Source organism: Pongo pygmaeus, chromosome 13, assembly GCF_028885625.2.
Source record: "Pongo pygmaeus isolate AG05252 chromosome 13, NHGRI_mPonPyg2-v2.0_pri, whole genome shotgun sequence".
In the NCBI taxonomy this organism is placed as follows: Eukaryota; Metazoa; Chordata; class Mammalia; order Primates; family Hominidae; genus Pongo; species Pongo pygmaeus.
The window spans coordinates 22,956,176-22,983,416 of record NC_072386.2 but is presented as its reverse complement, the minus strand read 5'-3'; the positions used below and the strand labels follow the sequence as shown (position 1 = coordinate 22,983,416).

Here is a 27,241-nt window from a genome sequence, read left to right as displayed (position 1 = left end):
CACTCCAGCCTGGGCAACAGAGTGAGACTTCATCTCAAAAAAAAAAAATAATAAATAAATAAATAAATAAATAAAAAGAAAAGTTAATTCCTGAGGCATAATTGGTTATATTTGGAAGACATATATTTTGTAATTCTCACAGCACCATCATTAATAGTACTTAGGGTGGTCTCTATCCATTATTACAAATACTGCTTTCTTTGTTCCCTTTTTTTTTTTTTTTTGGAGATGGAGTCTCAGTCGTTCAGGCTGGAGTTCAGTGGCGCGATTTTGGCTCACTGCAGCCTCTGCCTCCTGGTTTCAAGCGATTCTCCTGCCTCAGTTTCCTGAGTAGCTGGGATTACAGGTGTGCATCACCACGCCTACCTAATTTTTTTTTGTAGTTTTAGTAGAGACGGGGGTTTCACCATGTTGGCCAGGCTGGTCTTGAAATCCTGACCTCAAGTGATCTATCCGCCTTGGCCTCCCAAAGTGCTGGGATTACAGGTGTGAGCCACTGTGCCTGGCCGTGTTCACATCTCTTTAAATGCCTTTTTGCCCTTTATCCCTACCTCCTCCTTCCAGTAATCACTGAACTATTTGTTCATTCTCTCTTAATAAAGCTTTTAAAGTACTAAGACCCTGGAGGGTTGGGGGATGTACTAAATAAATCACCTTGGCATTGGCTTTATTAGTGAAAGGAAACTGATTTTTAAACCAGATACCTGCAATTGGTGCTAGTGAAGGGAAACAGCAGCCCTTTAAAGGTATTCTACCTCATCTTTTCTGTCCCTAAGCCAGGACCCAGTTTCATTTATAGCATATAAGTTTGTCGGTGTATATCACACTATAGTAGTTTGCTATCTGAAAGGTAGGCAAGGAAATCACTTCTCTTATAGGATTTTATTTGACTCGTATCTTTTTTTTTTTTTGAGATGGAGTCTTGCTCTGTCGCCCAGGCTGCAGTGCAATGACGTGATCTTGGCTCACTGCAACCTCTGCATCCCAGGTTCAAGCGATTCTTCGGCCTTAGCCTCCCGAGTAGCTGGGATTACAGGCACACACCACCATGCTCGGCTAATTTTTGTATTTTGGTAGAGATGGGGTTTCACCATGTTGGCCAGGATAGTCTTGATCTCCTGACCTCGTGATCCTCCCACCTCAGCCTCCCAAAGTGCTGGGATTACAGGCATGAGCCACTGTACCTGGCCTGACATGGAGTCTTGCTCTGTCGCCAGGCCGGAGTGCAGTGGAGCCATCTCGGCTCACTGCAGCGGAGCCATCTCGGCTCACTGCAGCCTCCGACTCCCTGGTTCAAGCGATTCTCCTGCCTCAGCCTCCTGAGTAGCTGGGATTACAGGAATGTGCTACCACGCCCAGCTAATTTTTTGTATTTTTAGTAGAGTTGGGGTTTCACCATGTTGGCCAGGATGGTCTCAATTTTCTGACCTCATGATCTGCCTGCCTCGGCCTCCCAAAATGCTGGGATTACAGGCATAAGTCACCATGCTTGGCCCCTAATTTTTGTATTTTTAGTAGATACGGGGTTTTACCATGTTGGCCAGGCTGGTCTCGAACTCCTGACCTCAGGTGATCCACCCGCCGCCTCTGCCTCCCAAAGTGTTGGGATTACAGGCGTGAGCCACCCCGCCGGCCTCATATCTTTAGCACAGTACTTTTTTTTGTGGTTTTTCTCCCTCAACTCCTTGTTACCAATCTACAATAGAACTGGTTATTTAAGAAAATTTAGTTGTTATTATTATTATTATTATTGAAATGGAGTCTCGCCCTGTCGCCCAGGCTGGAGTGCAGTGGTATGATCTCAGCTCACTGCAACTTCTCCCTCCCGGGTTAAAGCAATTCTCCTGCTTCAGCCTCCCGAGTAGGTGGGATTACATGGGCACGCCACCATGCCTAGCTAATATTTTGTATTTTTAGTAGAGACGGGGTTTCACCATGCTGGCCAGGCTGGTCTCGAATTCCTGACCTTGTGATCCGCCTGCCTTGGCCTCTCAAATTGCTGGGATTACAGTGTGAGCTGCTGCATCTGGCCAAATGTAGTTATTATTAATGTGGATAGATTTTATCATTTTTGTGTATCATCTGTGCTTATTAGTGTTAAACAAAAGACTTAATTGTGTGCTTGTTAACTTGACTGTAAATCTTTCCAATGATTCTTAGTGCCAAAGTTTCAGCTTTGTTTCCAGTTAATCAGGATACTAGCCAAAGTTAGAATCTTTCAATAACATTTGAGTCCCTATTTTCAAAGAAAACAGACAAAAATTCTTTAAAATTAGAAAGAGCTTTTGTTCTAATCTTTTAAAATATAAGCATTTAATAAGTGCCATAGAGTTTAAGTGTTGTAATCAACACTTAGTTTTGTTGGTAAGCTGTGATGGCACCCGGCACTTTTTTGGTGGTGCTGGGGCGGGGGATGACATCTGTCTGGTACATTTTTGTAACTTTGTTCAGATCTCAGACATATGCTTGTATCATGTATGAGTAATCTGTTAAAAACATTTTCATGACTAGCCTTGTCATTTTTGGGCAAATAATTTTCAATTTTCATATTAAATATAAGTTGGAACTGGGTGTGATAGCTCATGCCTGTAATCCCAGCAATTTGAGAGGCCGAGGCGGGAAGAATGGTTGAGCCCAGGAGTTGGAGACCAGCCTGGATGACATAATGAGACCCTGTCTTAGCTACTCAGGAGGCTGAGGTGGGAGGATTGCTTGGTACCCAGAGGGAAAGGATGCAGTGAGCCATGATAGTACCACTGCACTCCAGCCTGGGCAAATGTCTCTTTAAAAAAATTATATATATATGTGTGTGTGTGTGTTGGGGTAGGGGTTAGATTGAATCCAGAAGAAGTATAAAAGCATGTCTTTATTTATTTATTTATTTTTTTGAGATGGAGTTTCACTCTTGTTGCCCAGGCTGGAGTGCACTGGTGCGTTCTTGGCTCACTGCAGCTTCCGCCTCCCAGGTTCAAGCACTTCTCCTGCCTCAGCCTCCTGAGTAGCTGGGATTACAGGCGTGTGCCACCATGTCTGGCTAATTTTTTGTATTTTTAGTAGAGATGGGGTTTCACCATTGTTGGCCAGGCTGGTCTCGAACTCATGACCTCCACCTGCCTTGGCCTGCCAAAGTGCTGGGATTATAGGCGTGAGCCACGGGTCCCGGCCAAAAGCATGTCTTTATTATTGGTTCTTCATTCATTGAACAAATTCCATCAGCCATACATTATACTGAGTTTTGGTGATATAGATATGAAACATTTGTCCCCTGTTAAGGGACAAATTCTTTTTTTTTTTTTTGAGATAGAGTCTCGCTCTGTCACCCAGGCTGGAGTGCAGTGGTGCGATCTTGGCTCACTGCAAGCTCCGCCTCCCGGATTCACGCCATTCTCCTGCCTCAGCCTCCCAAGTAGCTGGGACTACAGGCGCCCCCACTGCGCCTGGCTCATTTTTTGTATTTTTAGTAGAGACGGGGTTTCACCATGGTCTCTATCTCCTGACCTCGTGATCCGCCCAACTCAGCCTCCCAAAGTGCTGGGATTATAGGCGTGAGCCACCGTGCCCGGCCGGGACACTCAAATTCTTGCTCAGACTCTCTGAAGGGAGGTTAAGGAAATGAACTATTAACAATACATAGAGGTAAGTCCTAGGGTGGTAGTATTAACTGGCTATTCTGAGGTTGAGAAAGGAGTTGTTCTTGAGGCTCACTGCACCTTCCGCCTCCTAGGTTCAAACAATTCTCCTGCTTCAGCCTCCCGAGTAGCTGGGACTACAGGCATGTGCCACTACGCCCGGCGCAGTTTTGTATTTTCAGTAGAGAGGGGGTTTCACCATGTTGGCCAGGTTAGTCTAGAACTTCTGACCTCAGGTGATCCACCTGCCTTGGCCTCCCAAAGGGGTGGGATTACAGGCATGGGCCAATGCACCCGGCCTCTTGAGTGTCTTCTTAAAGGGCTAAATAATAATTACTCAAGTAAATAAGGGTAGGAGTGTGACAGGCATTGCCAGCCATGAAATTAGCACATCTAAAAGGATGACCACACTTGGAAAATTTCCTAGGGTGTTAATAAATATGGTGATTTCCTAGAGTGTTAAATTACTAAATTAAACACAGTTGTGAATTTAATTTGCTAGCTTAGTGAGCGATCGTTCAAATGTTTTAGTTCTGGCCAGAAGTTAGATGGGAAAGAGATGGAAAAGACACCCATTCCCCCAAGGGTTGGGAGTAGGGGGCATTCTTCCTGATGGAGAGTTTCAGGTGTATCTGCAGAATACCTATCCCAGGAAATGGGAATGATGACAAGATGACAAATATTTTCTGACCTTGATAATTCTTGAGTTCTACACAGTTCTCGTAAGGAAAGAAGTCATCTTCATGGAAGAGGTGTAATTGTCTTGTTCTGTGTCTGTGAGCACCCAAGAAAATAGTGTGAGGCTGAGAGGTAAACCTTCCTTTACCAGCTGCCAATGTTGAAAAACAAAATTTATTTTATCAACTGTATTTCATTGTCCACAATGGTTCTGCCTGTAAATTAGCCTCCCAGAGCTGCTCCAGAAAAGAAAACATGGCCCAGTTTGGAGTATATAGCTATCGAGAGTCATATACAAGAGGCGTTTTCCTTTTATCTGACCCTGTGAATAGATGGTCATGTTCTGGTCTTTCCATGTTGTTCAGTTATGACGGGCAAAGAACCTGTAGGAGATTAAAGCAGCTCCATTGTGTATGGCTTGTGCTCCTGATGATCTTACTCAGAATCCCATGATTTTGTCGGGTTTTCCCCTTTTCATCTAAGTGTTGTGCTGCTTAAGGATTTCCATGTTGTTCTAGAATGTAGTGTTTTTTAAGCTAGAGTAATTCTTCCTCTTCCTTTTTTTTTTTTTTTTTTTGAGAAAGAGTCTTGCTCTGTTGCCCAGGCTGGAATGCAGTGGCGCGATCTCGGCTGACTGCAACCTCCATCTCCTGGGTTCAAGCGATTCTCCTGCCTTAGCCTCCTGAGTAGCTGGGTTTACAGGCATGCACCACCATGCCCGGCCAATTTTTGTGTTTTTAGTAGAGACGGGGTTTCACCATGTTGGTCAGGCTGGGAGTAATTCTTTATATTAATTAAAAATGATTTTTTTCTAAAGTAGAGAATCCTAATCAAGGAGATTCTTTTCTGGGGAGTCTCATCCATTCAGTATTTATTAAATGCTGATGTGTGCCAGGCAATGCTGAAGGTTTTGAAAATATGTCATTGAATAAGATAGACTTAAATACTTGCCCTTTATTTCTTGGGGAAAGAGAAACAATAAATATAATTAAAAAGTCAATTTCTAATGTTAGATAGAAGGCAATAAGTGTTATGGGGAAAAGGTAAATGGTAATATGGGAGTATTATAGTGAGGGTGGGGTAGTACTTTTAAGTAGGGTGGGTCAGGGTAAGCCTCACTGAGAGGGTAACATTTGAGCAAAAACTTGAAGGAGTGAGTCATGTGACAGAAGAGTGTTCCAGTTAGAAGGAACAGTTGGTACAGAATATTTGAGGTGGATTAAGCCTGTCATCTTTAAGAGCAGCAGTCACCATAACTTAGTACAGTGAGCCAGAGGAGGACTATAGGGAGATGAGGGCAGAGAGGCTGTGGGTGATGGGGAAGGCCTCTTAGGCCACTGTGAGTACTTTGGCTTTTACACTAAGTGCCATTGAAAATAAACTCCTAATAAGACTGAATCAGTAGAATTTCCTTCTCAGAGATTTAGGGTCAAGGAAAAGGTAAGCAGTCAGAGAAGGAACTCTATAACTTCTAGACTTAGGATAGCAAAAATTAATGCATATCCGTTAGACATAAGATTATGGCAAACAAATAATGAAGTTCTTTGCTGATATTTTCTACTTTATTTTTGATTATAGGGACTTTCAGTTACCTTGATGATGTCCCATTTAAGATAGGAGACAAATTCAAAACACCAGCTAAAGTTGGTCTACCTATTGGCTTCTCCTTGCCTGATTGTTTGCAGGTTGTCAGAGAAGTACAGGTAAGTGGTAATTTTTAGTTAAAGTTTAGTGCATTTAAAAGTTTAAAGAGTAAGAATTTGATGTATAGTGAAATAGAAAAAACTACAGTTGCGAGCTGAATCATGTTTTGGTCAACGATGGACCGCATATACAATGGTGGTCCCATAAAATTATAAGGGGCTGGGCATGGTGGCTCACGCCTGTAATCCTAACACTGTGGGTGGCCAAGGTGGGAGGATCACTTGAGCTCAGGAGTTTGAGACCAGGCTGGGCAACTTAATGAGCCCTCATCGCTACTGGGGGGAAAAAATTTATATATATATATATACACACACACACACACACACACATATATATATACACACATATATATACACACATATATATACACACATATATATATACACATATATATATATATTCCTATCACATAGTGACGTAGTAGCCATTGTAACATGGTAGCGCAATGCATTACTCAAGTGTTTGTGGTGATGCTGGTGTAAACACATCTGCATTGACAGTCTTACAAAAGTATAGCACATACAATTCAGTATAGTATGTAATACAAATAAATGACTATGTTACTCATTTATGTATTACCATGCTATACTTTTTAACATTATCTTTTTACTTACTAAAAAAGTTAACTGTAAAACAGCCTCAGGTAGGTCCTTCAGGAGATATTCCACAGGAAGGCATTGTGATCATAGGAGATGACAGCTCCATGCATGTATTGCTCCTGAAGACCGTCCAGTGAGACAAGATGGGAAGGTGGAAGACAGTGATACTGATGATCCTATAGGCCTAGGCTGATGTGTGTGTTTGTGGCTTCATTTTTAAGGAAGAAGTTTAAAAAGTAAAAAAATAAAAAATTTAAAGATCAAAAAGCTTATAGAATAAGGGTATAAAGAAAAATGTTTTGGAAGATAAAAAACATTTTAGGCTAAGTATTAGTTCAGAGGAGTAAAAAAGTTAAAAAATTTAATGTTTATAAAGTTAAAAAGTCACAGTAAGTTAGAGTTATTATTTAGAGAAAAATTGTTTTATATATATATGTGTATATATATGTGTGTGTATATATATCTATATATGTATATGTATGTGTTTTTTTGAGACGGAGTCTCACTCTGTCGCCCAGGCTGGAGTGCAGTGGCGTTATCTCGGCTCACTGCAAGCTCCGCCTCCCGGGTTCACACCATTCTCCTGCCTCAGCCTCCTGAGTAGGTGGGATTACAGGCGCCCGCCACCATGCCCAGCTAATTTTTTGTATTTTTTAGTAGAGTCGGGGTTTCACCATATTAGCCAGGATGGTCTCAATCTCCTGACCTCGTGATCTGCCTGCCTCGGCCTCCCAAAGTGCTGGAATTACAGGCGTTAGCCACTGCGCCCGGTCAAAAAATTGTTTTGTTTTTTACAAAGTTTTAGTATAGCCTAAGTGTAGAGTGTTTATAAAGTCTGTAGTACTACTGTACAGTAATGTCATAAGCCTTCACATTTACCATTCGCTTACTCACCCAGAGCAACTTCCAGTCCTGCAAGCTCCATTTATGGTAAGTGCCCTATACAGGTGGATCATTTTTAATCTTTTTTTTTTTTTTTTTTTTTGAGACAGAGTTTCATTCTTGTTGCCCAGGCTGGAGTGCAATGGCACGATCTCGCCAAGAAGAGAGACTCTTTCTGTCTCTATGCAACCTCCGCCTCCACCTCCTGGGTTCAAGCGGTTCTCCTGCCTCAGCCTTCTAAGTAGCTGGGATTACAGGTGTGCACCACCATGCCTGGCTAATTTTGTATTTTTAGTAGAGTCAGGGTTTCACCATGTTAGTCAGGCTGGTCTCGAGCTCCTGACTTCAGTTGATCCGCCCACCTCGACCTCCCAAAATGCTGGGATTACAGGCATGAGCCACTGCACCCAGCCTATTTTTAATCTTTTATACCATATTTTTACTGTACCTTTTCTATGTTTAGATAGGTTTAGATACATAAATACTTGCCATTGTGCTACAATTGCCTACAGTATTCAGCATAGTAACATGCTATACAGGTTTATAGCCTAGGAGCAATACTGTACCATAGCAATACCGTATAGTCTAGGTGTATAGCAGGCTGTACCATCTAGGTTTGTGTAAATACACTCTGCCCTCACTGATGAAATCACCTACCATGCATTTTTTAGAGCGTATCCTTGTCATTATGACTGTATTATCTTATTTTTGTTTTTTATAGCTCCTATTGTTGCCTGGCTCACATTGTTATACACACATACAGATTTTGTGTCCTCTGTTAGATTTTATATTCCTGGGGCTCTGTACCTCACACAGACCAAATTCCCATTGCCCATTTAACTAGCTTTTTCACCTCTTTCCCTTTCTCTGCTAATGTCCTCATTCTCTTTTCAGTCACTCAAGTTAGATTTGCTGTGTCTCACATTGCAGTTCAGCCTGACCTCATTTTTCACCTGGGCTGTTGCAGTAGCCTCTTTAATTGGCCCTTCTGCTTGCAGTGTTTTCCTTCTATTTTTTACATCATTTCTAGAATGATCTTAAAGTTTTAAATTGTCACATCCCTTTTCATAACTGTTCAAAAGGGTTCAGTGACTAACCAGTCCTTATTGAGTCTAGTCTAGACATAAGGTTATGGCAAAGCAATTGAGCTCATCACCTCCTCCATGTTCCCTCCAAACCCCGTTACTAGTAGTATGTTAGACCTTGTACTTTCTCTCTTTATATGTTGCTTCTGCTCATGAGCCGTTATCTCCACCTGGAATATTCTTTTTCTCACTATACGGAAAACTCCATTCACATCTATTCTAGATTGCGCGTAAATGCTATCTGAGGGCTTCTTTCTCAGTCCCCTCATCTTTAAGGCTCAGTTATATAGAAATGTACTGAGTTACTCCTTGAAAGCAACAAATAGCCCTGTCTTACTTACTGCAGTACACATTTACTAAACGCATGTGTTTGAGAGGTGGTCTACTGGGCACTGGAGGTAGAGATAAATGCCTTCATCACTGCCCTCAAGGTACTTACAGTTGAGAGAAGTTACCTAGAGCAACAGAAAAATACGGTACTTATTCTAACTCTTCTTCCTGTGACTTAAGAAGATTTTTAAAAATGCAACTTTCAGGAAAAGAAGTTTTGTTTTTCTGGAATTCACTAAGGCATCACCATTTTATTCTAAAAGGTATTACTTTTTTTATCTTCCAAAGTCTATATGCAGTAAGTAATCATAATGAGGGAACTTCAGTTACTTTTGGGAGGAAAAAAAATATTTATTGAGATATAATTCACATACCATGAAATTTACCTTTTTAAAAAAAAAATACTTTTTTTGGTTTATTTGTAGACACAGTCTCACTCTGTCACCCAGGGTGGAGTCTAGTGGCACAGTCATGGCTCGCTGCAGCCTCGACCTCCCTGAGCTTGGTGATCCTCCCTCCTCAGCCTCCTGAGTAGCTGGGACTATTGGCATGCACCACCATGCCTGGCTAATTTTTGTATTTTTTGTAGCAACAGAGTTTCATCTTGTTGCCCAGGCTGGTCTTGAGCTCCTGGCCTCAAGTAATCTACCCACCTCAGCCTCCCAAAGTGCTGGGATTACAGGTGTGAGCCACCATGCCCGGCCAAAATTCACCTTTTTAAGGTATACATACAGTTCATTGATTTTCAGTATATTCACATAGTTGTGTAATAATCATTACTATCTAATTCCCGAACATTTTCATCACCCCAAAAGGAAACCCAGTATCCACTAGAAGTCACTCCCCACAGCCTCTGGCAGCCTCCCCACAGCCTCTGGCAACCAGTATCTACTTTCTGTCTCTATGGGTTTGCCTATTCTGGCCATTTCATATAAATGGAATTCTGCAGTAGCAGCCTTGGTGACTGGCTTATTCACTTAGCATAATGTTTTCAAGGTTTATCCACGTTGTATGAATGAGGTATTAGTACTTCATTTATTTTTATAGGTGAATAATATTTCATTGTTTGGATATAACACACTTTGTTTATCTGTTCATCAGTTGATGGACATTGTGGTAGTTTCTAATTTTTGGCTATTATGAATAATGATGCTCTGAACATCTGTAAACAGATTTTTGTGTGGACACATGTTTTCAGTTTTCTTGGGTATAACGTATAGGAAAGGAATTGCTGGGTCACGGTAACTCTATGTTTAACATTTTAAAGAACTATTTTTCCAAAGTGGCTGCACAATTTTACAATCCCAGCAGCACTACAAGAGGGTACCAATTTCTTCACTTCCTTGCCAACTCTTATTAACTCGTTTTCATTATATACATTCTTGTGGGTGAGAAGTTGTCTCTCATTGTGGTTTTTATTTGCATCTTTTTCATGTCTAATGGTGTCAAGCATCTTAAGTATCTTTAATACTGAATTAATGTTCCTTTTGTGTATGGAGACTTTATTGGGCCAGAAGAGAGATAGACCTACTTTGTAACGTTTTTCCTTGTTTTATTTGTCTAAGAAATTTTTTATTGGCAATAACAAATAGTCATTACTTACCTGTGTACATGATACTATTAGCAATATGATTTAAAAACACCTGTCTTGTTTCTCATTATTCACTGCTTTATTGATACCTTCAGAAAACTTGTTTTGATTCCCAAATTGTTGTCGATTTAGGCTTTGCTGGGAATTTCCCATTTGTTTGGTCAGTCTGAAGCACCAATAAAAGCATGGTATTGTGCTCACTGTGCTCATAGCACCCACTGATAACAAAAGGAGATCAAAGCTAAGAGCTCCATTCCAGTGTGGGCCATGTGAAATATTTTTGTTCTCTAATGCACAAAGCAATCTTTTTTTGAGATGGAGTCTTGCTCTTTTGCCCGGGCTGGAGTGCAGTGGCGCCATCTTGGCTCACTGCAACCTCCACCTCCCAGGTTCAAGAGATTCTCCTGCCTTAGCCTCCTGAGTAGCTGGGACTATAGGCATGTGCCACCACGCCTGGCTAATTTTTGTATTTTTAGTAGAGACAGGGTTTTGCCATGTTGACCAGGCTGGTCCCAAACTCCTGACCTCAAGTGATCCACCCACCTTGGCCTCTCAAAGGAGGCCAAGCCTGTCTGGCCTACAAAGCAGCCTTAAACTTTGACTTCCTGGAGTCTCCATGGGGTTGTAATGTTGTATCTGGTCCCCTCCGTACCCAGAGAACAGTCAGACCTAGAGCTCTAGAGAGATGGCTTGAAAGTTCCTATAACTGTCATATTTGCCTTTGCATGACAATACAAACTCAACTTTTCAGCTAAAATTTCTTTAAAGTGAGCCAGTAAAACATACACAGCCCTTGCTTCTAGGGTCAAGAAAGCTTCTGTTGAATGTGGCTCACGTGAGGTAGCCCTTAGTGTCATGGTTTAGAACATCCTCTGGTGTCACTCATACATGTGCTGGAGAATTGACCTGTAATAGCTGTATAATCTTGGACAGATTTTTTAACTTCTGCAAGCCTCAATTTCTTCATCTGTAAAGGGAGGATGAGGATGATTAGCTTTTAAGGTTGTTAGAAGAGTTAAATAATGCATTTATAATGCTTACTCTGGTTCCTGGAACTCCATAAATGCCAGATGACATTATTTATTATTATACTCCAAAACCACATTCTTTTCTACTTTAATATTTCTACCATCCCCAGCCCCCTCCCTCCCTGCACCGCACCCTGTTTTTCTGTGTTCCAAGTATTCTACATTACTTTGGTAACTAAAAAACAAAAGTTCAATAAATGTTTGCTAGAAAGGAAAGAAATTTCCAATTTTTAAAAAATAATACTTCAAAGAACAGTGTTCATAGGGCAATGGGAAGTTAGTTATAGCCTCCATTTTTATTGGGGGAAACCAATTGCAAAATTGGGTTTTCTCCACAGTTAGAAGAGCAGAGTCATTGCCACTGCTCTTTTCTCATTGTTCCATTAGTGGTAGAAAGGAAGCCCAGTGATCCCCCCATATGTCTATCTGAGGCACAGCAACTGGCTCAGGATTTAAAGTAACTTCTTGTCATGTGCCTTTCTAGGCTTCTCTTTTGTTGTTTGAATTTGAAAGGCTTGAGGATGACCAGAGGCTCTTTCCTATGTTTCTTCTTCTCTAAAATTCTGGTGTTAGCATGTTAGACCTCTCTTTTCCCCCTTTTTTACTTTTAGTGTGTCTCTAACCTTGGACATTAACACGGATACTGTTTAGCTCTAGTGCTTTGGGGTGAAAGCCAAAGATTTTGTTTTTTCCTGTCCTATGTGAATGTTGCTTTATATAATAGGTCTGTTTCTCTTAAGTGTGCAAAATAAATTTTTGCAAATTGAGCTATACTTAAGATATTGTTAAAGAACCATGAAGTGGCTCTTTGTGTAATTTTCTGTGTAAAAATCTTAATCTGAATATGCCTAGATTTCTTATAAGTTTTTCTGCATTTTAACTGCAACCTGTTCATCGTAATCTAATAGATAGTGGTTTAAGAGCATAGAATCTGTAGTCAGACTGCCTGGGTTCAAATCCAGGCTCTTCCATTTAGCTACCAGCTTTATGCTTGGTTGTAGATCCTGTTAAGTAGTAGTAATAGTAGTTACTTTAAAGGGTTATTGAGAAAATCTAGAGAGTTAATACATAAAAAGTGTTTAGAATCATGCATGGCACCTTGCAGGTATTTCTTACATGTTTGGTGCTATCATTACCTAGCATGGGATTTGTTTAGGACATTGTGCTAGATAATAGAGATGCAAGGAGGGTCTGTAGCCAGGTTGCTGCCCACAAGAGGCTTGTGGGAACATAGTTTGGTTAAATCTTACAAGGACATTGGAAGTCTTACTCTTTTTAAGTGGGGATCATCCCACACGCCTTAAATGCTGCCTTTCCCAGTTCTCCTCTTGCACCAGGAGTGAGGAAGGAGTGAATTGGGTGGTGGGGTAAAGATGGCCACCTGGGTTCACACCCCCTTCCTCTGCTATATCTTTGCAGTATGACTTCTCTTTGGAAAAGAAAACCATTGAGTGGGCTGAAGAGATTAAGAAAATTGAAGAAGCCGAGCGGGAAGCAGAGTGCAAAATTGCGGAAGCAGAAGCTAAAGTGAATTCTAAGAGTGGCCCAGAGGGCGATAGCAAAATGAGCTTCTCCAAGACTCTCAGTACAGCCACAATGCCACCTCCTATTAACCCCATCCTCGCCAGCTTGCAGCACAACAGTATCCTCACACCAACTCGGGTCAGCAGTAGTGCCACGAAACAGAAAGTTCTCAGCCCACCTCACATAAAGGCAGATTTCAATCTTGCTGACTTTGAGTGTGAAGAAGACCCATTTGATAATCTGGAGTTAAAAACTATTGATGAGAAGGAAGAGCTGAGAAATATTCTGGTAGGAACCACTGGACCCATTATGGCTCAGTTATTGGACAATAACTTGCCCAGGGGAGGCTCTGGGTCTGTGTTACAGGATGAGGAGGTCCTGGCATCCTTGGAACGGGCAACCCTAGATTTCAAGCCTCTTCATAAACCCAATGGCTTTATAACCTTACCACAGTTGGGCAACTGTGAAAAGATGTCACTGTCTTCCAAAGTGTCCCTCCCCCCTATACCTGCAGTAAGCAATATCAAATCCCTGTCTTTCCCCAAACTTGACTCTGATGACAGCAACCACAAGACAGCCAAGCTGGCGAGCACTTTCCATAGCACATCCTGCCTCCGCAATGGCACGTTCCAGAATTCCCTAAAGCCTTCCACCCAAAGCAGTGCCAGTGAGCTCAATGGGCATCACACTCTTGGGCTTTCAGCTTTGAACTTGGACAGTGGCACAGAGATGCCAGCCCTGACATCCTCCCAGATGCCTTCCCTCTCTGTTTTGTCTGTGTGCACAGAGGAATCATCACCTCCAAATACTGGTCCCACGGTAAGTCTTTTAAATCCCCCGCCAACTCCCGTATTTTCCTGATGACGGGGATTATGTTTTTTCTTGTTGTTTGGTTGGTTTTTTTCGAGACAGGGTCTCATTCTGTTGCCCAGGCTGGAATGCAGTGGTGTGATCGCACCTTATTGTAGCCTCGACCTCCCGGGCTCAAGTGATCCTCCCACCTCATTATCCTCCTGAGTAGGTGGGACAACAGGCACGTGCCACCATGCCTAATTTTTGTATTTTTTGTAGAGATGGGGTTTTGACATGTTGCCCAGGCTGGTCTCAAACTCCTGACTTCAAGTTACCTGCCTGCCTTGGCCTTCCAAAGTGCTGGGATTACAGGCGTGAGCCACCGAGCCTGGCAGTACAGAACAACACATTATTGCATTCTAGAATAGAAATCAATAGAAGTCAAGAACCTTTTGCTACACCAGCTTACAGATTTCTTTTCTTTTCTTTTCTTTTTTTTAGACAGAGTCTTGCTCTGTCGCCCAGGCTGGAGTGCAGTGGCACCATCTCAGCTCACTGCCAACCTCCGCCTCTCAAGCAATTCTCCTGCCTCAGCTTCCCGAATAGCTGGGACTACAGGCATATGCCACCACACTCAGCTAATTTTTGTATTTTTAGTAGAGACGGGGTTTTACCACATTGCTGAGGCTGGTCTCGAACTCCTGACCTTAGTTGATCCACCTGCCTCCACCTCCCAAATTCCTGGGATTACAGGGGTGAGCCGCTGTGTCCGGCCAGCTTACAGATTTTTTAATGTAAAAGCACATCAAGAGACTATTTAGAGCCAAAAAGGAGCCTGAGTGTATTGGTGGGATATCTGTCAGAGACCATAACAAGCCTGCTATTAGCTGGTAAAAAGATACAAAATCTTGGCCTGCTTTACCAGTCCCAGTAATAGCATTCTTGGTCAATGATAGTCTGTGTGAATGCTTCTATTGTCAGAGAGCTCATAGCTGCTTGTAAACTTCCATAAACCTTGGCCTAGGTAAACTTGATAGAGTGCCGAACACCATTATTATCTTCTTGGAGTGGGCTTCATTCTAATTCCTCTTGGTCAGTTGTTGGGCTCTGGTCAGCACTGTACTTCTTCCTTTTCATGGTACTTTGAATGCTTTAGAGAAATTAAAATCTCCCTGGAAAAGATCAGGGATCCTTGGCCAACACTCCCTTCCTCTCATTTAAAGTTAGATTAACCATTTAGAGATCAAAGCCAATAAACTAACAGCAGAGATCTTTCTCAAACTAGAACACTTGTCATTCTTTGACCAACCTGATTATGGGAGTTTCTTTCTGGCCTGTTCATCTCAGGATGGGAAGAGGCCTGCTTCTTGTTGGCTTGAGAATTTGCTGCCTTCCACCTGCAGGTATAAACAGAGCTGGAGTTCTGGTGTTTCTTTCTTTTTTTTTTTTTTTTTTTTGAGACGGATTCTAATTCTGTCGCCCAGGCTGGAGTGTAGTGGCATGATCTCTGCTCACTGCAACCTCCACCTCCCGGGTTCGGGCGATTCTCCTGCCTCTCGCAGCCTGCCAAGTAGCTGGGATTATAGGCATGTGCTATCGTGCTCGACTCATTTTTGTATTTTTAGCAGAGACAGGGTTTCGCCATGTTGGCCAGGCTGGTCTCGAACTCCTGTACTCAAGTGATCCACCCGCCTCAGCCTCCCAAAGTGCTGGGATTACAGGTGTGAGCCACAGTGGCTGGCTAATTAAATATTGACTAAAATCACCCTGTTGTCTTATCAAATGGTAGATCTTATTCTATTTTTTTCTTTGCTTTTTTTTTCGACGAAGTCTCACTCTGTCACCCAGGCTGGAGTACAGTGGCGTGATTTTGGCTCACTGCAACCTCTGCCTCCTGGGTTCAAGCAGTTCTCTGCCTCAGCCTCCAGAGTAGCAGGGATTACAGGCGCCTGCCACCATGCGCAGCTAATTTTTGTATTTTTAGTAGAGATGGGGTTTCACCATCTTGGCTAGGCTGGTCTTGAACTCCTGACCTCGTGATCCACCCGCCTCGGCCTCCCAAATGCTGGGATTACAGGCGTGAGTCACCGCACACAGCCATTCTTTCTATTTTTTTTGTACCTATTAACCACCAGTCCCCCACTACCCTTCTCAGCCTCTGTGGTAACCATCCTTCTAGTATCTATGTCCATGGGTTCAATTGCTTTGATTTTTAGATCACACACATAAGTGAGAACATGTGATGTTTGTCTTTCTGTGCCTGGCTTATTTCACTTAACATAATGATCTCCAGTTCCATCCATGTTGTTGCAAATGACAGGATCTCATTCTTTTTCATGGCTGAATGGGTACTCCATTGTGTACGAGCACCACATTTTTTTAATCCATCCTTGTTTAAGTTCTTTCACTTTACTCTTTTTTTTTTTTTTTTTTGGAGACAGAGTTTTGCTCGTTGTTCAGGCTGGAGTGCAATGGTACGATCTCGGCTCACTGCAACCTCCGCCTCCCTGGTTCAAGTGATTCTCCTGCCTCAGCCTCCCATATAGCTGGGATTACAAGCATGCACCACCACGCCCGGCTAATTGTTGTATTTTTAGTACAGACGGGGTTTCATCAAATTGGTCAGGCTGGTCTCAAACTCTTGACCTCAGGTGATCCACCTGCCTCGGCCTCCCAAAGTGCTGGGATTACAGGTGTGAGCCACTGCACCTGGCCTATCCATTCATCTCTTGATGGACACTTAGGTTGCTTCCAAATCTTGGCTATTGTGAACAGGGCTGCAACAAACATGAGAGTGCAGATCTTGTTTATGTTTTACTTTCTGGAACATATCCTTAACTTACAACTTCAAAAAAAAAACCAAAAAAAAAAACAAAAACTAAATCTTACAACCTTTTATTTTATTTAATTTATTTTTCCCCCTGAACTTGATAGTAGGTGATTATTTTTTAAGAGATGGGATTTTTGTCCCCTAGGCGGGAGTACAGCTTACTGCCTCAGCCTCTTGTCCGGGACTACAGGTGTGCACCACTACGCCCAGCTAATTTTTGTAGAGTTGGGGGTCTCATTATTTGCCCAGGCTGGTCTTGAACTCCTGGGCTCAAGTGATCCTCCTGCCTCAGCCTCCCAAAGTGTTGGGATTGCAAGCATGAGCCACCATGCCCAGCCTAAATCTTACTACCTTTTAAATACAATTTTTACTTTATCATATTTTAAATTTCCAAGTGCTTTGTCTATTCCCTCTTTTGGTTTGGTGTTTTCATGCTAGTGGCTTTGGCTTTCTATTCACGTTTAAGTATGAGGCACTAAAAAAATAACAGTCACAAAGTTTGTGTGTCAGAGGTGTGCTTGCTGATCATTAAGCTTCACTATAGGTTGAAAGTTAATTGGCTTTGCCGGGGAAGTCCCCAAAATGTAAACATGTGAAGGGCTTGGGAGTGAGGGTTTCTCCAGAGAATTCTGGCTGAGGACTGATGTTGGGGAACGCTGGTGTGTTGCTTTTACTTAATCCTTTTTAAGTTCTTTGACTTCACTCTGCCCCACACGGTGCCTGGTGCTTAGTCCTCTGTGGTCTCTGGTTCCCATTTTCTGGAGACTATACCTTCTGCCTCCTGCACAGGGTGGGGATGAATGGGGACTGTTTCACTAAGGGCTTTACTGCTCTGATCACTGACAGTGTGTATCTTTGCCTTATCCCAACAGTACCTGGTGCTTCCAGAGTCTGAGCCCCTCTTAGGGGTCCTAATGGGCTGATAGACTGACTCCTCCCTTTCCTACTTACTTAGTTTATAACTTCATTGCTGGCAATTACCATCCCTTCCTTATCTTTCCACATTCTAAAATTTCATTGAAATATATCACACCTGTAATCCCAGCATTTTGGGAGGCCGAGGTGGGAGGATTGCTTGAGCCCAGGACTTCAAGGCCAGCCTGGGCAGCATACTGAGATCTTGTCTTTGTTTCTTTATTTAAAAAGAATAAGAAATACATTGTCCCCTGCTACCCCCTTTCCTTTTATTGCTTTAAAGATGAATACAGTTTTAATTCTTTATTTTTAAATTTTTATTATTTTTTTTGAGACAGGGTCTTGCTCTGTAATCATGGCTCACTGCAGCCTTGACCTCCTGGGCTCAAGTGATCCTCCTGCCTCAGCCTTCTGAGTAGCTGGGACTACAGGCATGTGCCACCACACCCGGCTAACTTTTTGTGTTTTGTAGAGATGGGTCTCAACTATGTTGTCCAGGCTGGTCTCGAAATTCTGAGCTTAAGCAGTCCTTCTGCCTCAGCCTCCCAAAGTGCTGGGATTATAGGCATGAGCCATTGCTCCTGGCCTTAGTTTGTTTATGATCATTTTAGTGGGCTTTTGGGAAGAACAGATGGTAAAGACATTTGATCATTTTAGTGTGTTAAATGAAATTCTCCCTTTGAAAATTCTAATGGACTTCAATTTATTCCACAACTGTTGATGAAGACCAGTAAGTGTAAAGCCAAGAGTCAGGCCCTGGGGATTTAGAAATGGGCATGACATGGTAACTGACCTCTCTGCAAGCTCACATTAATGTAATGTGATAAGTACTTTGCCAGCAGCGTGACTAAAGCTCTGTGGGACCGCAGGTGGCCGTGTGTCTGCTGAGTTGTGCACACACATTAGCAGTGGGTTAAAAGGAAGTATATGGAAAGACTTGGTAGAAGCTGTCTTGAGGTTAGGCTTGAGAGCTACATAGGTACAGAAAGGACTGCCACCTTCTGAGGCCTGAGAGCATGCTCACACTCTTCAGAAGCTTGAGCACTAATATTTGTCTCCTTTCACAAACGTACTTTCCCTCAAACACTCATATTTAATTTGGAAAGATTTCATAATAATTCTCATTTTTGTCTAGTTTCTACTTGGTTACAAATATGGAGCACTTCAGTCATCGAGTATGAAAATCCCTTTTTATGCCAGAGTCAACCTTTGTCCCTGCAGGAAGTAAATTTTACTATTCTTTTATTGAAAAAATAATGACAAATGGCTACCATGAATGCAGTTAATAGTGTTTAAAAAGTCATATCTATATTACTCCTAAGAGCATTATATATATTTGAAAATGGTACCCTGGAGTAAATAAATTTGGTGAGTAACTGGAGAAACTAAACACTGTTATAATTTTGATGAGGGATCCTTTCAAACGTTGTCTGTTCGTTTGGGGTCTGCTGGATTAGCCTATTGCCTGTTTGATTCATAAAACATGTATATGAAGGTGACATCTTATTTTGTTTGTCCCTGTTCAAGAAAAGTATCATCTGTTAGGATAGATGATACTTTAAAATAATCCATTTAAAATCAGTCATTTAATATCCCATGCATCTTTTAAAAATATATAGCTATAATTGTAGAGCATGTACAATTAATAAATATATCTTTTTTTCTTATTTATTTATTTATTTAGAGATGGTGTCTCGCTGTGTCAACCAGGCTGGAGTGCAGTGGCTCAATCTTGGCCCACTGAGACCTCCGCCTTCTGGGTTCAAGTGATCCTCCTACCTCAGCCTCCCAAGTAGTTGGGATTACAGGAATGCACCACCACACTTGGCTCATTTTGTATTTTTAGTGGAGCTGGGGTTTCTCCATGTTGGTCAGGCTGGTCTTGAACTCCCGACCTCAGGTGGTCCGCCTGCCTTGCCCCCCAAAGTGCTGGGATTACAGGTGTGAGACACCTCACCTGCTGTTTTTTCACTTAATTCAGATGCTTTAAATAATTAAGTCATATGTTCATTATTTGCTAACCTAACACCTTGTGCTGGATATTTGGTAGGTTGTCCCTAATATTTATTACAAATGATGTTGAGATGGATATATTCCTATACATAAATATTGGTTTGAGTTATTATTATTTCTTTAGACTAGTTTCCTAGAAATAGGTAACTGGATCAAAGAATCTGAGCAGTTTTCTGGATTTATGCCATGTTTACCTAAAGCATACCAAATAACATTTCCACCAGTAGGGTATGTGAGAGTACTGCATGTATGTTTAAAATAGATATGATTTTTTTTTTTTTTCAGACAGAGTCTCACTCTGTCACCCAGGCTGGAGTGCAATGGCATGGTCTCCGGTCACTGCAACCTCCACCTCCCAGGTTCAAGCGATTTTCCCACCTCAGCCTCCCGAGTAGCTGGGACTACAGGCACGTGCCACCACACCCGGCTAATTTTTGTATTTTTAGTAGAGATGGGGTTTCACTATGTTGGCCAGGCTGGTCTCAAATTCCTGACCTCATGATCCACCTGCCTCAGCTTCCTAAAGTGCTGGGATTACAGGTGTGAGCCACCACACCTGGCTAGATATGATTTTAACATTTGTAATGTGCAGTATTCTGGGTGTATGCCCGCATCCCACTAGGCATTTAGGAGGCATTATGAGAAGGGCAGGCAGTTGAAGAATAGTCCTGACTCCTTCTTGGCTGGGGAATGTCATGTGAGAGCTGGCATTGCTCTGTGGCTGTTGGTTTCTTTAGCCCAGGTTAAAGCCTGTCTCTAAAGAGGGAGACACAATCTTAGACCTGCCAAGTGGCTAGACTGGTGTGATCCAATCCCTGTGCCTTATTGTGACTCTTGTAACCTAATGACAGCCCTGTGCTTGGGCTGCTGAGTGTGTGCTGTGGGTGAGATGGTTAAGCACAAACAAATGGGCTCTGAGGCCTATAGCCATCCTGGCTTTCCCCAGCAGACTTTGAAGAGAGCATCTGGTTACATCTGTATAATTTCAAACTTGCTTCTAGGACAGAGGGCTTCCTACCACCTAACCATGCTCCCCCTCCCCACCAATAAAACAAGGAAATAAAAAAATTTTTGTCTGAAACATCTTCCCTGGTTCTTGGGACCTGTGCCAAGCTGTAAAAGGGCTTGTGACCTTGTTCCTATGATCGATGGGTCCTTTGGCCTGGGAGTGTGCTGTCTTCCTGCCTTGAGCTTGATTTGTGATCAGAAGTGGTGGGGGAGTTAATCACTGGACTCTGTACGCCTATCAGACTGGGGTTAGTAAGTGGCAGGGAGCAGGCTGCCTGTAGCTGGTGGGCAGGTCCCTAGAGTCCAGATTCCAGTCTGTGGGATCCAGCCTGGTGTGGCTAGTATGCCTTCTGTCCCAGCACTGTAGGATGGCAGCTTTGGCAGGAAATGAAGCACAGTACATGATGTGGAGTCCCCGAGCTGTCCAGGTTCCTAAGCTGTCCATGCATGGGAACCACACTCACAGCCTCTGCCCAAGAGTAGAGACTTTGGGATAGAGTTAGCTCCAAAGTGGGAGTGTTTGAAGTGAAAAATGACCCCTCAGAACTGATACTTCAGCCTGGGAAAGGGATAATGCTGGAGAGAAGTCATCGCAGCCAGCTTGGACATCAGTCCCGGGGGCAGCCATAACTTCTTTCTTCAACTCAAACCCTGGAGATTTGGGCATGCAAGGGCCTGTCGTGTTGTGGCGCTTTCTCGATCACCAAAGTGGGACTAGGGCAGAGCAGGACAGCCACAATTGCAGGTGACCTCCCACCTTTTTCCCTCTCAGCTGGCACTCCCCCACCCCTCTTTGTTCCTTTTCGGGGTGTCTGACCAGCAACCTGGCGGTTTCTTCCAACCTGACCGCTTGTCTTGGGGCTTGAATAGTGTCAGAAATGCCAACCCCTGGACTAGGCTGCCTCAGTGACTTCTTTAGGGGCCCAGGTCTTCTTGCCTTGATCTTGTTTTTCCACTACTAGGTCACCCCTCCTAATTTCTCAGTGTCACAAGTGCCCAACATGCCCAGCTGTCCCCAGGCCTATTCTGAACTGCAGATGCTGTCCCCCAGCGAGCGGCAGTGTGTGGAGACGGTGGTCAACATGGGCTACTCGTACGAGTGTGTCCTCCGAGCCATGAAGAAGAAAGGAGAGAGTATTGAGCAGGTGAGCGGTTGGTCAGCCAGGAGGGCAGGCTCAGACCTGTGGAGCTGGAGTAGTGTCCTCCCCTGTCCTAGAGCCCCTCAGACTTGTAGCACCAACCTCTTTTCCTGTGGGTTTGTGAGAACACGGGGCTTGTTTTGGGGAAAGCCAGCAGCCTTGGGAGCAGTACTTCTTTTGGAAGCTATTCCGGGACCCAGGCTGAGAGACAGCTTTGGGAGAACTGGAGCTGTTCTCCAACTACTCCCCCTTTCTCTGCCTCTCCAAAAGGGGCAGAGCTAGGCTTGGGGTATGGTCAAATGTCTCTTTCCAGGAATTTTCATCCTGTCATCTATGCCCAGAGTGTTGAATAGGGTACTGGAGTTTTAGACCTTGGTGACATTTTCTGACTTGGGCTGTTTTCTTAGAGTAGCCGCCTGCCCAGGCTGTGGAGTTGACCATTCTGGTAGGTGTATCAGCTGTGGCTGCAATTCCTTTGGAAAATGCCTACTCATGTTTAGAAGGCTGTGCCTGTGTTCATTAAAGAGTCACTGGGGTCCTGTTGTGTTGGACACAGTCAAGGCACAAAATCAAATCCTATCCAGTATCTGACGGCCTGGGTGGGGCGGGGAGCGGACTTCACACACTAGTTTGTTGAGGTCTCTTGGAAAGCACAGCAAAGAGCAGCAGTAGGTGCTAAACCCCTTGTTTCTTTTCTTAGATTCTCGACTATCTCTTTGCACATGGACAGCTTTGTGAGAAGGGCTTCGACCCTCTTTTAGTGGAAGAGGCTCTGGAAATGCACCAGTGTTCAGAAGAAAAGGTGGGAATCTTCATGCTTCATGGGAACCCTCTGGAAAAGGAGGGAACAAGTAGTCCGTCCTGGTTTTCTCCCTTGGCCCACACACAACCTTTTTGCTTTGCCAGTGACTACAGGTAGAAGCATTTGAAGGGCAGAATCTCCCAAGTATTCAGACAGGCCGAGGCCTGCGTTTGGCTTGGTGGTTGAAGCATTGGGTTGAAAACTTCAGAATCCCAGTGAAGGGAAGGGAATATTGGCCTGGGCTAAAAGCCAAACTTCTTAGATGACTAGGGAGGGAGATTGCTGGACTTTTTGCCTAGACTGCTCCTTGAAGAGCAGCCATTTCTGGGTTCAGTATCCTTCCTTGGTGGGAAGATGGATGTGGGTGGTGGGACCCAGGTAGAGGTCAGCAAGAGTGAGCTGGGACTGGGCTGACTCCTGAAGGTTGATGGCCGTCACCAAACCCTTCTGCCTTGGCTTCCACCACAGCCCACCTCTGCTTGCTAGGGGACTTTATGGAGACTTACGGGGCTCTGTGGGAAGGATGAAGACATTCTGCTCTCCCCCAGTCCCCGTCCCACACACATAATCCTTCACTCGGCTGTGCTGTGACCCCACCCTTTTCTTTAATCTATGTTCTCTTCTCTCCCTTAGATGATGGAGTTTCTTCAGTTAATGAGCAAATTTAAGGAGATGGGCTTTGAGCTGAAAGACATTAAGGAAGTTTTGCTATTACACAACAATGACCAGGACAATGCTTTGGAAGACCTCATGGCTCGGGCAGGAGCCAGCTGAGACCAGGCCCTGCCTAGGCCCTGCCGCAGAACCACCATCCCTGGGAGGCCCTGCAGAGCCCACCTGTGGGGAAAGAGAAGGGGCAGCTTCCGGATTTTCTTTTGGGGGTTAGAAGGTCAGGTGTGGAGACTGCTCGCGAGTCTCTGTGAGCCTAGGCCCTGAGCTGGGGAGGTGGGGAAGATTCGGGCATGTGAGTGCCCCCAGAACTGTCCTGGCTCCTTCCGTATTAAACGCATTTGCATTTTGAGAAGTGTCCTTCCCACCTCAGCCCTCCGGAGAGACTACCCTAGTCTTTCTGGGGTGTTTATGTCCTCAGCTGAAGCCTGGCCTAGTTGCTGAGGGGCTGGGGAGATGGGGCGGGAGGGCCAGACTCAGTGCTGCTGTGGAGCCAGGTGCTTCCCCCTTCCCCCGAGACTGGTGGACTGAACTCCAGTCAAGTTGAGTTCAAGTGAAAGATTCTTCCAGGGTTTTATTTTTTCCCCTCCTAACAAAGTCTCATAGTGTTAACACTGGTTCTGCAATGTCTCTGAGGTGCAAAGAATGCACTTTTCCCTATGGGGCCCAGAGTTTGCCTTTTCTGCCAGGCAGTCACCATGCTTCCCTACCCCAGCCTGTTTCTTTTGGCTTGGTTTGGACCACAGTCCTCTGCTACCCAGGGTTTTAGAGCCCCTGCTCTAGGAAACAGTTAGTTTAAGAAATCATTGGCCCCTTCCCAGCACATTGAATGAGTGAGCAGACAGGCCATGATTTAGCTGGCCAGCACTAACTCCACCTCTGTTCTCCTTGAACAGCTTCCCCTCCAGCCCACTGCTTTAGGATGACACAATGAATAACACCTAGTCATAGAAATCAGTCTCTCTGGTTTGTTTTGTATTATGTTGTACATCATTAAAGATCTAAATACAAAGGATATACAGTCTTGAATCTACAATAATTTGCTAACTATTTTGATTCTTCAGAGAGAACTACTAATAAAAATCTAAAAGGTATGTCTTGGTGTGATAACTTCTTTATTACCAAGGCTGTTTTGTCGGAGTGGGGGGCCATGTGGTATATAAAGAGATTTCTTGCTTAGATTTGCTAGGGATCGAGTAGGACCTAACCGTTTTCTGTTTCGGAGCTTTCTTCCCACTTCAGACCTGTCCTCGTTTTTGGTTTGCAAAGGCAAGCCTAGACTGAGTCTTTTAAACCTGACCCAGCTCCGTCTGTGGACCAAGGACGTAGGCCTTCCTGACTGTGGAGCTGGGATAGGCTGGGCCTTCAGGGGGATCACCCAGTAAAAGAGGAAGAAGCCCTTTTACTGTGAGCAGCAGGCATTTATGCATCATTTGCCACAAGCAGAGGACGGGATTTAAACTGTTTCACCAGCTCTCAGTGGTGCTGTTGTATATGGATAGAACAGGGTTCATTCCTAAAGTAAGTTTTTGTCCTTGACCTTAATACTGTGCCTTTGTCCCACTTGAGCTTTTGGCTACACTGGGTCTTTTAAGGTTTTTAGTGATCATGTGAGGAGGGGCCGCAGTGCCCTGCGGCCGGGAAGCACCAATAAGGATGCCCCCTGGCGATCAGATGAGGCACTGTCAGGCTGACAAAGGGTGACTGGACCAGGCTGCTAGTGTCTCAAGAGAGCCATTTAACCCTTTTCTTGGCCTTTTAATTAAGCCCTCCTTTTAAAACCGTAAAAAGTTATCCTTTATCTGAAGGAAATAAAAGCTCACATAGTAATGGGCGTTCGGGCCAAGGCCGTGACTCATGAATCTCCATTTGACCCAGAGTGGCTTTAAAGTAATTGGCACCTGGAGGCTACTTTGTCTTCCCTGTCCTGAGCTGCTTCCTGCTAAAAAGATACACAGCAGGCAGAACTCAGCTGAAGGCTTGTGTGTGAATTCTGTTTCAGAGGCCTCAGACTGTTGAACAGAGCACTCTGTGCCACAGTTCCCAACACAGAGCCCTGAGAGGCAGGGTGGCTGGGCAGGGTGAACTGGATGAAGGCTGGGCTAGGAGATGGACTGTTCCACGAGGGGCTGGGTAGTGAGGTAGTGAGGTGTCCCACATAGGAGCCAGGAGCTGCCATGGAAGCATGAGTATCGGGCATTGTACAGAGGCCTTTCACCCGAGCAAAAGTCAGGAGGAAAACTGATGTGTCAAACAGGCACCCTCTTCTGCCTCAAAACTGGATTGCAGGAAGGGAAGGGAGCTGTAAGTATAAGGCCTGTCTCACATCTACTGCTGTTAGTGACACATCAAGTCAAGGTTTATGCTATTTACATTTTCAAAAACGCCTCTAAATCCCCAAATCAATCTCCAAGGGCTGATGGGGCAGAGCTCACCCCACCCCTGTCCCCCTAGCACCGATGTTTAAGTTTGGGCCAGTGTTTAGTCTTCTAAGTTAGGCACAGAATTCAGCTGGTGAAGCCTCTGGTCTCAGCATGTTGTCTTCTCTGTCTTGTGACCTCGTACCGCTAGGCTACCACTGACCACTCCATCCTCTGATCCCCAAACTTAGAAACATCTTCAGGGTTATTAGACCCAAATATATTCCCACAGGCAAGGGGTCAGTTAATCATATTCTCTAGGCCCAAGGGAAAGGCATTAGGTTCTTCAGCCTGGCCCACCCTTGGAGGCGCTCCTGTGCATGGAACTGAGGGACAGGGGCCCGGCCCTGAGGGAGAAGCTGGGACCTATCTGAGGCCACGTGGGGCTGGGGTGAGGCTAGCATAGGCAGGACCAGCGTGTGGGTTCTGGTGTGTACAGGGAGGACCTGGCAGAGGCTCCTCTAGCCCGAGAGCCCAGCACAGCCTCCTGCAGGGCTCCCACCATCTCGGCACAGGTCTGGCTCTAAGACGGCACTGTTCCCTCGGGGGCTGCGGTGGGCCCATGGCAGGTGAGATAGAGCTGCAGCTGGCTCCTCAGACTCTGGATACACTTGGATTTCAGAACCATGATTTCATCCAGCTGGGTCACAAAATCTTCAAAATCCTGAGAAGGAAACAAGGGACGAATACAGCTTTTGCTCTTGCTGGTGCTCTGCCAGATCTGCTTTTTGAGTCCCTCCTCTGGCAGGAAAGTTTCAGAACCCAGGCCACTCTTCCAGCGGGAAAACATGTAGGATAGTTGCTGTGGCACAGGGTGGGGCCTGCTGCTCTGCATTCGAGACACTCTCCAAGCAGAGGAGTATTTTGTAAGGCAGAAGGGTATTTGGTAGAAATACCTACGTGTGGTAGGCAGCAGACTGGTCACTGTTAGTCACAGGGAGGGGCCCTGACAAACCGCTAGGAAGGCAGAGCAGCTGAGGATAGAGGCTGGAAACATTTTAGCCTGGAAAAAGCGAGTGTTGCACCATCTCCCACCTGTACCTATACTCAAGATGTCTCAAAGGCGTGGCAAGAGGAGGTGTGAGGCCTCAGTCACGGTTAGTGTGTGCCAAGAGACCCTTTCCCCACACACAGCCACAGCAAACAAGGATGACCGTCAAATTAGCTGCAGGCTAATTCCCAACAGCATGTGAGTGTCCAGCTAGGGCTACTTACATTAGAAGCCAGCTGGCTCATCAGTGTCTCCTCCTTGAAGCCGAGCTCAGCCATTTCATCCAGCTGTTCCTGGTGTGCTCGGATGACCACCTGCCTGGGAACATCAGAGAGAACACTGTGATGTTCCTGGCCTCCCAGCCTCTCCTGGGTAGCTTTCTGGAGGTGATCTCATTTGTAAGCTGAGAGCTGCCTCTGCCGAAAATGGTCAAGGTTTTGACCAAGGCCAGCTTACCAACCAGCTCCCCGTCACCTGCTCTTTCTCAGGATTAGGTAAGGAATTACGGAGTACCAGCGAGATACAGGGAGGGAGACAGGGGCTTCCCAAGTTGTCCCCTGCCTCCCCAGCTGCACTGAGGGGCAGGGCTGGGTGCTGCTGCTCTTCCACAGG

The 27,241-nt window shown here is 44.5% G+C and overlaps 2 protein-coding genes across 8 annotated transcripts in view; one reads left to right on the top strand and one right to left on the bottom strand.

The window, feature by feature from the left end:
* Nucleotides 1-24,312, top strand: part of UBAP1 (ubiquitin associated protein 1) — a 76,345-nt gene extending 52,033 nt beyond the window's left edge. For 4 of the 6 annotated variants that reach the window (XM_063650208.1, XM_054502785.2, XM_063650206.1 and 1 more), the window contains 5 exons: nt 5,886-6,010; nt 12,946-13,869; nt 21,571-21,753; nt 22,448-22,549; nt 23,183-24,312. In XM_063650208.1, the coding sequence (XP_063506278.1) occupies nt 13,090-13,869; nt 21,571-21,753; nt 22,448-22,549; nt 23,183-23,323 (1,206 nt within the window). In that variant the 5' untranslated portion in view covers nt 5,886-6,010; nt 12,946-13,089 and the 3' untranslated portion in view covers nt 23,324-24,312. The remainder of the gene's footprint in view (nt 1-5,885; nt 6,011-12,945; nt 13,870-21,570; nt 21,754-22,447; nt 22,550-23,182) is intronic. The other 2 variants (XM_063650207.1, XM_054502787.2) reach the window with 1 other exon arrangement.
* KIF24 (kinesin family member 24) overlaps nt 24,173-27,241 on the bottom strand; it is an 80,703-nt gene continuing 77,634 nt past the window's right edge. For both annotated transcript variants that reach the window (XM_054502781.1, XM_063650205.1), the window contains 2 exons: nt 26,854-26,947; nt 24,173-26,302 (listed from right to left, as the gene is read on the bottom strand). In XM_054502781.1, the coding sequence (XP_054358756.1) occupies nt 26,162-26,302; nt 26,854-26,947 (235 nt within the window). In that variant the 3' untranslated portion in view covers nt 24,173-26,161. The remainder of the gene's footprint in view (nt 26,303-26,853; nt 26,948-27,241) is intronic.